The 12,298-nt window shown below is 38.2% G+C and overlaps 1 protein-coding gene across 1 annotated transcript in view; it reads left to right on the plus strand.

Annotated features, from left to right (window-relative positions):
* LAMA2 (laminin subunit alpha 2) overlaps positions 1-12,298 on the plus strand; it is a 674,179-nt gene that overhangs the window by 536,505 nt on the left and 125,376 nt on the right. Inside the window, exons 38-40 of the mRNA XM_068984950.1 lie at positions 6,076-6,192; positions 6,891-7,054; positions 9,397-9,535. Of these exons, the coding sequence (XP_068841051.1) occupies positions 6,076-6,192; positions 6,891-7,054; positions 9,397-9,535 (420 nt within the window). The remainder of the gene's footprint in view (positions 1-6,075; positions 6,193-6,890; positions 7,055-9,396; positions 9,536-12,298) is intronic.

Genomic DNA, 12,298 nt, shown 5'->3' on the forward strand with positions numbered 1-12,298 from the left:
TGCACTCATCTCACATGCTAGTAAAGTAATGCTCAAAATTCTCCAAGCCAGACTTCAGCAATATGTGAACCATGAACTCTCTGATGTTCAAGCTGGATTTAGAAAAGGCAGAGGAACCAGAGATCAAATTGCTGGATCAAATCTGCTGGATCATGGAAAAAGCCAGAGAGTTCCAGAAAAACATCTATTTCTGCTTTATCGACTATGCCAAAGCCATTGACTGTGTGGATCACAATAAACTGTGGAAAATTCTGAAAGAGATGGGAATACCAGACCATCTGACCTGTCTCTTGAGAAACCTGTATGCAGGTCAGGAAGCAACAGTTAGAACTGGACCTGGAACAACAGACTGGTTCCAAATAGGAAAAGGAGTACGTCAAGGCTGTATATTGTCACCCTGCTTATTTAACTTCTATGCAGAGTACATCATGAGAAACACTGGACTGGAAGAAACACAAGCTGGAATCAAGATTGCCGGGAGAAATATCAATAACCTCAGATATGCAGATGACACCACCCTTATGGCAGAAAATGAGGAGGAACTAAAAAGCCTCTTGATGAAAGTGAAAGAGGAGAGTGAAAAAGTTGGCTCAACATTCAGAAAATGAAGATCATGGCCTCTGATCCCATCACTTCATGGGAAATAGATGGGGAAACAGTAGAAACAGTGTCAGACTTTATTTTTTGGGGCTCCAAAATCACTGCAGATGGTGACTGCAGCCATGAAATTAAAAGACGCTTACTCCTTGGAAGAAAAGTTATGACCAACCTAGATAGTATATTCAAAAGCAGAGACATTACTTTGCCAACTAAGGTCCGTTTAGTCAAGGCTATTGTTTTTCCTGTGGTCATGTATGGATAGAAGGCTGAGCGCTGAAGAAATGATGCGCTTGAACTGTGGTGTTGGAGAAGACTCTTGAGAGTCCCTTGGACTGAAAGGAGATCCAACCAGTCCATTCTGAAGGAGATCAGCCCTGGGATTTCTTTGGAAGGAATGATGCTAAAGCTGAAACTCCGGTACTTTGGCCACCTCATGCGAAGAGTTGGCTCATGGGAAAAGACTTTGATGCTGGGAGGGATTGGGGGCAGGAGGAGAAGGGGATGACCGAGGATGAGATGGCTGGATAGCATCACTGACTCGATGGACGTGAGTCTGAGTGCACTCCGGGAGATGGTGATGAACAGGGAGGCCTGGCATGCTACTATGCATGGGGTCGCAAAGAGTCGGACATGACTGAGCTACTGAAATGAACTGAACTGAGTGATACAGATGCAGCCTTAAGCTTGAAAGTCACTGATGTTTATATGATGAATAAAACACCATCTCTGATGACTTCCAGTGACTTGTACTTAGTGCAAGATCCACCCAATTTAACTAGTCTGTGCCCTACAGAAGTTCTGTTGGAGGTTTGTGAAGGAAGGGCATCAAAATCACACCTGGATTTAGGAAGAGCTTCATGGACCAGACACATGTGCTAAGTCGTGAAGCATAAGCTCTAATTGGTCAAAGTAGAAGAGGAAGAACATGGCAGAAATAGGAAAATAAATGCAAACACACAGAGGGGGAAAAGGGAAGGCACTTGGAGAAATGTCAGTGATGTGATAGGACTAGAAAGGCTGCCTGTGAACTAGTGAGTGGACAGAAAGCCAAGAAAGACAGGGGGTCCAGAGCTTGAGTTATAAGAGAACTGCATTCTGAGACTGAGCTAAGGAATTTGGTTTTGTCCTGAAAGCTATCAAAAGCAATTGAAATATTGGAGTCATGGGTTAAAATTTTATTTGGGGGACTTTCTGAGTGGTTCATGTAAACTCAAATATTGATTTTGTATTGAAAATATTATGATATAAGACTAGGAAAGCAGGCAGGTATAATATACAACTGTCTGTTAGATGCCTACCATTATCAAGGTGCTGTTGGTAACCAGGGTGTTTGAGACTAAATAGAAATGATTCCTGGCCTCAGAGAACTTACAAATTCCTAAAATTCAGGCATTCTAACCTTTCATTGAGCTCCCCTGGTAGCTCAGATGGTAAAGAATCTGCTGCAATGCCAGTGATTTGGGTTCAATCCCTGGGTCGGGAAGACCTACAGGAGAAGGGAATGGCAACCTACTCCAGTTTTCTTGCCTGGAGAATCCCATGGACAGTGGAACCTGGGTTACAGTCCATGGGTCTCAAAGAGTCAGACATGACACACTGTGATTAGTACGAGCTGAGAGAATCAAACACTAAAATGAGGGCATCATAGAAGTTGATAGAAATGATGGTACAGGATGAGCAGAAACACAGAACTCCCAAAGTGTGATCCTAGGAAATGTCAAATAGAACAATAACAGTCATTTGTAAGCTTCATAAAAGTCTGTAGCAGAAGATGGCTCTGAAAATGGCCCAGTTCATAGAAGACTTTGAATGCAACCTTCTAGCACAGCACAGGGCTAGAAGGCCATTTCCAGTGATGGGAAAAAGGTAGAGGAGACTGTGGGCTGAGGGGCAAAAAGATGATCAGTTCAGTTCAGCAGAGTAACATGTATTGAGCATTCTGTCCCCAAACCTGGAACAGGAAGGATTTTGCGGGAAGTAAAGAATGAGTTGCTAGATAAAAATAGACGAGGAGATATCTTTTGTAGCTTCTTAATCCACCCTTCAAAAAACCCCAGCAAAAACAAAGGGTTTTAAACTTGCAAAGCTCTGGAATGAATTAAGATCTAATTAGAAGTTAAAAGTAGAAATATAACAACTTTGTTGTCTAATGAGAATCACTTAACAATATACTTGTGGTATATACTGGGAGAATTTGCTTATGAAATTGCTCTGCCGTGTCCAACTCTTTGCAACCCCATAGACTGTAGACTGCCAGGCTCCTCCATCCATGGGATTCTCTAGGCAAGAATTCTGGAGTGGGTTGCCATTTCCTTCTCCAGGGGATCTTCCTGACCCAGGGAGATCGAACCCAGGTCTCCCACACTGCAGGCAGACTCTACCATCTGAGCCACCAGGGAAGTCTGGGAGAAAGCTCTGTGATCACAAGCCCTGTTTTTGCTCCTCAAATGCTCAAAGCTTCCTATCTTAAGTATTTTATATCCTACATTCTTTTCTATCTATTCCCTCTCTTTATTTATTTTTATAGCACTCATCATTAAAAATATATTATACATTAACTTATTCATTTTTACCTTCCAGCCAAGCCATGAGCAATGTGTTTTCTGGCCTGCTATATCTCCAGGGCTGAGAACAGTGTTGGGCACAAAGACAGAACAGAAATGTTTTCTCTCAATGAATAAAGTATCATAAAATAAAGCAAACACAAATAAATGTTATATCAATACTTTAATCAATATTTATGAGCTCCAGATAGATCATCTTTCCTTGATACAAAACTAGATTTCATTAGTGACTAATCTGAAATTAGCCACCACTGAAATTGCCTTAATCCCTAGATCATTCCTGCTTCAGTGTGATTAAAAACACATTGTGATCTTTGCAGAACAATGGGTTCCCTAAAGTAACTCAAATAGAGCTTTTATAATGGATTCTTTACCAGCTGAGCTACCAGGGAAGCCCAGAAAGATTCTAACTCACTGCTTAATTGAAAACAAGATGAATGGAGCTCTTCACCTCACATATGGGTGGAAATATTCTCCCTTCTATTGATAGAGCATTTTAAGTTACCTTGATTCACAAATACAAACAAACCATGCTGAAGAAAGATTCCTGAGTGTCTACCTGTGGTCAGCTTTAAATCGGTTTATATAAAAGCTAAGGGCTAGAATTCATAGTTGTGGAAAAGAATGTCAGAACTTGAAAAATAAGATATGACTTATAACCAGGAGCATCAGCACTACCTCTCTCTTTGTTGTTCCTGAAGGGAGATTGAAATTTCTCTGATTTAGCTGGGGTGGGGAGTAGTTACATGAAACAGAAGTCATAAGTGCAAACAGAACTGTTTATTGAGGAAACTCTTCTAGGTACTGGAGATAGAGTGATACAAAGATTGTTTAAAGAAATTTATATTAAGAAAGTCACTAAACCAATAAATAAGTATATAATATGATCATAAACTGGAGCGTGCATAATAAGTAACATGTTCTCATCATATTGCTTGATGAATTCAATGTTACCCTTTGTCCACTAGGTTTGAGAGAGACTAGGCCACTAGGCTCAAGAGACTATACATTTCATCCCATACTTATGCATGCATGTTGTGATGAATTGGTATTAATGATTGTCATTAAATAACTTGTACTTTTAGCAACTCTTAAAAGAAGCAATCAAGATGATTCAAGCTGTATAACAAATAAAATATGATTATTTATGTTTCTATCATTTATGGCCACTCTATAAATATAATTCAGATAAATGAGTGCTAGGAAAAAGAAAATAAGGTAATTATAATAGTTAACAATTCTGTAGTGTTTACTGTGTGCTAGGTTGTATTCCAAGCCAATTTCTCTCAAATTTTATTGTGTATATCACTCACCTGAGGTTCTTGTTAAATACAAATTCCAAGTTGGTAGTTCGCAAAAAGGCACTAAGATTGTGCATTTCTAAGAAGCTTCCAGGTGATGCCGATTCTGCTGGTCAGTGGGCCATATTTTGAGTACTGAGAGAATATACATTTTACATGAGGCTAAATGAAGGAGGTTTCCTCCCAGGCAGAGAACTGGGGAAGGGCAAATGGTGAAGAAAGGGCTCAGAGGCAGAAATAAGATGTGTGTACCAGTAGCAAATTGAAGTGATTGGTGAAGAGGTAGAGAAAGCAGGGTGTGAAATTAGCACTGTCCCAGTGCAAATAAATGTGGTTTCCACAATTGGAAAGTCAGTGCTGTCACAGCTGAAGACCCAGACCCCGTCCTTAGGTAGCTGTGGGTGTTGTTTAGTTGCTACATCCTGTCTGACTCCTTTGCCACCCCATGGACTGTAGCCTGCCAGGTCCCTCTGTCCATTTCCCAGGCAAGAATACTGGAGTAAACCGTTTCCTACTCCAGGGCATCTTACCCACCAGGGATCGAACCCATGTCTCCTGAGTTGGCAGGCAGATTCGTTACCACTGAGGCACCGGGGAAGCCCATCCTTAGGTAGACTGGGATTCACGTCTTAACTACCCTATGTGACCTTGGTAAATCACTTCACTTGTAGAATTTTCTATTCAGTTAAAAGATGATAAACACAGGACCTATAGAGCTAATGTAGAATTAAGTGAGAAAAGCTTATAAACTACCTGGCCCATACTGAAATTTAAATGAATATATAAACTAGCATTATTATTTATCTCAAAAGGCATAAATGACAAGGCTTAAATTTATAATTGATGCAGTTAAATCCACAGGTAGAAAAAGGTGATTGAAAGAATGAGTCATAAACAGAAAGAAAAAGAAGGCAAAATTATACTCCGAATGGAGAAATAGCACCATTTCTTTCCCATTGATTTTACTTTTCGAGACTAGGAATGAGTTTCATGTGGTTTCAAGACAAGCTATCAGTTTCAAAGAAAAATTAGAGTCTGCTCTCTTTTTATGGAACAGTCCATTAAGTTTATTCTTCCATGTGAGAATTTCTCTTTTTTTTTTTTGAAAAGTACATCCCCTCAGTTCCTTTTAAAATCCCACTTCTTCCAGTTTTTATAGAACTCCCATAGAATAAATCTGCTCACATTTATGCTCACAAAATATTCATTTGGACACAGATTCTGGAATTTAATGTCTAGTTCCAATGTAATTCAGCATACTTCCACATGCTCGGTAATGCATATTCAGCACTTACATTTCAGTTAAAATGGATGTCCATCTTGCTTTAAAAATCTTTTTTCATTCCTCAGCTACTATCACATCAGCCACCATTCTCTTGTATGACTTTCTCACAATAGGAGAAAGAAAGCACTTGTACAGATATTTAAAATAAAGTAAGGCTTGAAGGGTTGGCTGGGTAGTTTTTATCATTCTCATGTAATCTCATAGTCAACATGACATATCTTGATTGCAAAGCCTTGATCAGACAGCTCAGGAAAGCCAGGAATACAGGGCTAGATAAGGTTTTCCCAAAAGGACATTTTGATGTTTGGTTTATACTGTCTTACAGAAAAAGAAGGAGGCTATAGAAAGTGGCAAACGACAAACTGAGAACACTTTAAAAGAAGGCAATGACATACTTGATGAAGCCAGTCGTCTTGTAGATGAAATCAACTCAGTTATAGTCGTGAGTATTTTATGAAACCCAAAGTTAAACGTTGATAATGATGTAAGTGCTCTTGAATCGGAACCAGTGAGAAATTCAGTAGTATAAGCAAACATTGTTACTCTCTTTTGACTGTAAAGTTGTTTTTGTCTCATTCTATTGTGACCATGCACACCCATTGGTAACAATTAGAACTTCACGTTATTCTCTCAGTAATGAGGGTACTCGCACATTCACACCAACCTGTATTTTTTTCCACAATGATGAAGGGCATTTGTTATTCCTAGTACAGAACTTACAATCTGCTTTAGTATTCATATAACATTAGTTAAACAAGAAATGTAAAGCTACAAACAGACTTTCAACATGCTGTCTCACTCAGTAGATGCTAATATATGATGACATATGTAATAGAAGTGCAAATAGTCTAAAAGATCCTAATGACTATCATTTATGCATTTAGACCTATGAAGTAGCATTTTTTTTAAAAAAGATTGTTAGGTTCTTCTTGGTATAAATTCCCTTCACATATTTTCTAATCTCTTTCATTGAATAATAGCTTTTATTCTCTATTCGTCTTTTTTTTTTTTTTTGCTAGGTTAGTGAATTTTAAGTGTTCTAAAACCTAAGCATGTGTAATTATATCTCCAAGAGACGTTAATAAATTAGAGGAAGCTGGATTCACTTATTTAAAATGCCTTCTTTTCTCTACCTATCAGTACGTTGAAGACATTCAAACTAAATTGCCACCCATGTCCAAGGATCTGAAAGATAAAATAGATGACCTCTCCCAAGAAATAAAGGACAGGAAGCTGGCTGAGAAAGTGTCCCAAGCTGAGAGCCATGCAGCTCAGTTAAATGATTCGTCTGCTGTCCTTGATGGGTATGTCATTTGTGGCTGGAAATGTCTATGTATCTTGACACTTGTCCAAAAGTTTTGACTAGCAGAAATGGTTGAGAGTTGCTTTCAAATCTTGATTTTTGTAATTATTAACATACAAACTGCATGGCCTTTCTGTGGAAAAGCCTAATTAGAAGGGTGTGGGCAAAGCTCTACTGGAGCAGCATCAAAAGTCTGAGTTAAAAGTGAATTCAAATATTGCATGGTGGGGAGTGAACATTGCCTTAGGCTACACTTAGAAAAAATATTTTGTTCTTTATTAGAGAGCACAGCAGTTGCCTTATTAGCATTTTAAATAGTTATATATAAACACACATTCTGCTCCAAATTTCAGTTTTATAATTTTAATGAAATCAACACTATTTATTGTTGAAGGGCTGGCTTTTAAAAATGTGGTTGCATTGGTTCAGTTCAGTTCAGTTCAGTTGCTCAGTCTTGTCCAACTCTGCGACCTCATGGACTGCAACACGCCACACCTCCCTGTCCATTACCAACTCTGAAGTTTACTCAAATTCCTGTCCATTGAGTCAGTGATGCCATCCAACCATCTCATCCTCTGTCATACCTGTCTCCTCCCTCCTTCAATCTTTCCCAGAATCAGGGTCTTTTCAAATGAGTCAGTTCTTCACATCAGGTGGCCAAAATATTGGAGTTTCACGTTCAGCATCAGTCCTTCCAATGAATATTCAGGATGGATTTCCTTTAGGATGGACTGGTTGGATCTCCTTGCAGTCCAAGGGACTCTCAAGAGTCTTCTCCAACACTACAATTCAAAAGCATCAATTCTTCAGTGCTCAGCCTTCTTTATAGTCCAACTCTCACAACCATACATGACTACTGGAAAAACCATAGATGGACCTTTGTTGGCAAAGTAATGTCTCTGCTTTTTAATATGCTGTCTAGGTTGGTCATAGCTTTTCTTCCAAGGAGCAAGCATCTTTTAATTTCATGGCTGTGGTCACCATCTGCATTGATTTTGAAGCCCCCCAAATTAAAGTCTCTCACTGTTTCCACTGTTTCCCCATCTATTTGCCATGAAGTAATGGGACCAAATGCCATGACCTTAGTTTTCTGAATGTTGAGTTTTAAGCCAAGTTTTTTACTCTCTTTTTCTCTTTCATCAAGAGGCTCTTTAGTTCTTCTTCACTTTCTGCCATAAGTGTGGTGTCATCTGCATATCTGAGGTTATTGATATTTCTCCCGGCAATCTTGATTCCAGCTTGTGCTTCATCCAGCCCAGCATTTCTCACGATGTACCCTGCATATAAGTTAAATAAGCAGGGTAACAATATACAGCCTTGACATAATCCCTTCCCAATTTGGAACCAGTCTGTTGTTCCATGTCCAGTTCTAACTGTTGCTTCTTGATCTGCATACAAATTTCTCAGGAGGCAGGTCAGGTGGTCTGGTTTCCCATCTCTTGCAAGAATTTTCCACAGTTTGTTGTGATCCACACAGTCAAAGGCTTTGGCATAGTCAATAAAGCAGAAATAGATGTTTTTCTGGAACTCTCTTGCTTTTTCCATGATCCAGTGGATGTTGGCAATTTGATCTCCGGTTCCTCTGCCTTTTCCAAACCCAGCTTGAACATCTGGAAGTTCACAGTTCACATACTGTTGAAGCCTGGCTTGGAGAATTTGAGCATTACTTTGCTAGTGTGTGAGATGAGTGCAGTTGTGCAGTAGTTTGAACATTCTTTGGCATTGCCTTCTTTTGGATTGGAATGAAAACTGGTGATTCCATACATAGCCTTTAAGTCTTTTTTTTTCCCTTTCAAACTCCATGAAGGCACTACAGTTTCAGTAGTGCCCTGTGAAATAATGGCTTATTATAACTGGTATTCTTACATGGGTTCATGGCGGATGGGCCACTAGTGAGGTGTGTTTGACTAGTAAACAGCCTTCTCAATATAACTGGTTTGCTTCCCCTACAATTTGGGGATTGTTATAATAAAATAGGTGTATTAACCCCAAGAATAATTTTCATAAATAAATCTGGATTTAATATATTCCATGTGAAAGGTTCTGTTTCAAAACTTAATATTCTTGATACAAAGGAAAATATTAATGTTTGAAGACCCTGGGAAAAATTCATATATAATTCATTTTATTATAACAGTTCTAGCTTGGTTATTTAGGAATATGAGTTTAAACTGAAAGCTACAATATAATACAATTAGTAGATACCTCACTATGATTTGGGATTATCATTATTATATTGGCCATGACCATTTGGAAGCCTTATTTGTTACAAGTAAGTTCTTCAAATATTCTTCGTTTGAGTACCAACTACTCTGATATTCTCTTTTTGGGTAATCCCTACAGAATCCTTGATGAGGCCAAAAACATCTCCTTCAATGCCACTGCAGCCTTCAACGCTTATAGCAACATTAAGGACTATATTGACGAAGCTGAGAAAATTGCCCAAGAAGCCAAAGTTCTTGCACATGAAGCCACAGAACTGGTAAGAAACAAATAGTGCTATGTACTGAGGTGAACCTTTTCAAATGAGTTTCTAAACTAAAGTTCTCAAATTTAAACAAGCTCCAGAAAATCCTGGCAAATTAGAATATTAGTTTTAAATTATTTTCAAAGGCTCCTTTTAAATTTTATCCAAAATAAATTCTCAGTGTGCTGTAATCATAGCAGAATTCTTCTCAGTTACATACTACTTTCCACCACTAATAAGAGTTGTATTATTATCCCAGATGACAAATAGGTTTGTGCCACCAACTCATACAGGAAAATGGCCAAAGATAAGACTCTGAAGAGGAAAATTTATCACTATTATTCCATATGTCTTCAATAAGAAAGTGCTTTGAATATTAACACCATTGCTTATAGTTACATATATAAGTTAATTCTATATAAAGTTTAATAATAAGGTGCACATTTTACAAAACATGCCAAATCATATACTTCTTATTATACTATTTTTATCAGTTGAAATATTTGCCTTCAAAGCTACTTTTGGCTTCTGTCATTGTTCAAAATAAATTTTCAAGTAGTATTTTAGAGTTTGGGGGTTCTAGGTATAGCACATTATCTGAATATCTTCAACAGTGACAATTTTTTTTTCCTTTACATGTAGAGCAACATTTTATAAACAGGTTATGTTTGGTAAACCTTGGCAATACTCTTTAGGTCAACTTTCATTTCATAGGAATCACACGGTTAGTTTAAATGTTCAGAACCATCACTTATTCCTTTGGCTTGACACAAAATCCTCCAAATACATTAGGAGGATTTTTTTTCAGGAGAAAAAAACCTTGCCTGGACATTTGACTGTGAATGACATATGCAGAAATAATGGATGTTGAAGAAACAAATCAGTATTTGCTTTGGCATTTAGCACAAATGCTTTCTTGGATTTCAGAGATAGTAGAGGTATTTGCCACATAGTTAGACAGTTTATTTTATGGTCATAGTGAAAACATCATGTTCCATCAGCAGTTACTACTGTTTGGTTTCTCTGGGATGACTTTACTAATACCATGTGTTCTGTTTATTTCTTATTCAAAGTCATGATATAATTATTACAAAAACTTACCTATGTTCAGTTATCCTTTCAAAATGAACCATTTTTCATATCTATTTTGAAGATCCTAATCTTCAATTTCACCATTTTCCTCCGACCTAAGTCTTATTGGATGGCCATTTTCAGCATCTAGGACAGTGCCTGACAAATCATAGGCCTGTGTGAGTGAATGCACGTCATTCTAATTGACATTTTTCATGCCTGTTTACAACATTTTGTACAAATAAAAATCTCAATATTAACATTGCTTTATTTTTATAAACTTCGTGCATTTTATGGTAAAGAGCTGTTTATTTTCACCCAAATTTACTACCATCACTTCTGATAGCTTATGGCAAAAGGTGTCAGATTCTTGACCTCTGAAGATTTAGCTTCCAGGGACCAGAGACCAGGCTTGATCATTCAAGAGCTTTTGTGTAGCAGAGTTTTATTAAAGTGAAAAAGGGCAGAGAAAGCTTCTGACAGACATCAGAAGGGGGACAGAGAGTGCCCCCCTCACTAGTGTTAGCAAGGGAGTTCTATACCTTTTTAATTAGTTAATACAATAAATCAAAAGAATGCCTCAAGTTGTAACAATTTTACCAGACCCACTCCCACCATTTACCTTTTAGGATAGCAGGATTAAAACTTAACAATAGAAAGACCCTACCAGACCCGCTCCCATAATATACATTCTAAAGATATCAGGGTTAGTCAGAAGGTTTTCAGGAAGGAGAAACTCCTCAAGGAGGATACATTGTTGTTATATAATCCTTAGTACAGAGTTTAAACTGAGTTGTTTGTTGTGTAATCATCAGTTCTGAGCTTAAAGAAAAAACTTTATGTGACAAAGACTAAGGAATGTAGAGGGGGAAAAAGGTGTTTGTCCTTTCCTCCTCCTTGAGAATTCCAGACCCCTATCTCCGCTTCCAGAGCCCCAGACCCCTTTCTCCTCCTCAGGCATCCCGGCCTTCTTAGCAACCTGCCTAGGAATTGACTCTCTCATTCCCCCCTTTTCTTTTAGGAAAATTATGTTGCCAAGGGAAAGGGGCATTGTTTTCATTCCATCATCACTTCCTGCTGTTGAGGGGTGTGGTCCCTAAATTGTTGAGGCAACATATTCTCCCAACCCTCATATTGAGGGTCTCTGATCCAAGGACCCCAGGTAATAGTTGGGGGAGGTGGCGCTCCTAGGAGCCTGGACAACCATTTGTAATTTAAAAGCTTTCAAATGGTTAGAAACAAATCCAGTTACATAGTTACAGATGAAGGGAGCAAACAGTAAAAACAGAACAATTAGAATTAATGTGATTAAGATAAGTTTTCCACCATGGGAAGCTAGTTAACATTTCCCAAAGTGAGGTGACTGAGGCTTCAGGGGAATCCATAGCCTGAATCATCTTGTTCATGTGTTTAGCAAAGTGAGTAACATTAGTACTCATATCTGGTATATAGGTACAACACTAGGTATGAATAATGGCACAAGTTCCTCCTTGTGCAGCTGTTAGAATATCTAAGGCCAATCTGTTTTGTAAAACCACCTTTCTAATTTGTATTTGTTCAGCATTAATGGCTGAAAGTTAGTCAGAGTATCAACTCATAGAATAACATCTAATCTTTAGTTTCAGAGAGGGAACGAGTATTGTAGCCAGACAATCACACCAGTGAAATACAGATCCTGCCCAATGAGTTTTAAGGTGTGGCAGATTA

This window comes from Capricornis sumatraensis, chromosome 13, assembly GCF_032405125.1.
Source record: "Capricornis sumatraensis isolate serow.1 chromosome 13, serow.2, whole genome shotgun sequence".
Lineage (NCBI taxonomy): Eukaryota > Metazoa > Chordata > Mammalia > Artiodactyla > Bovidae > Capricornis > Capricornis sumatraensis.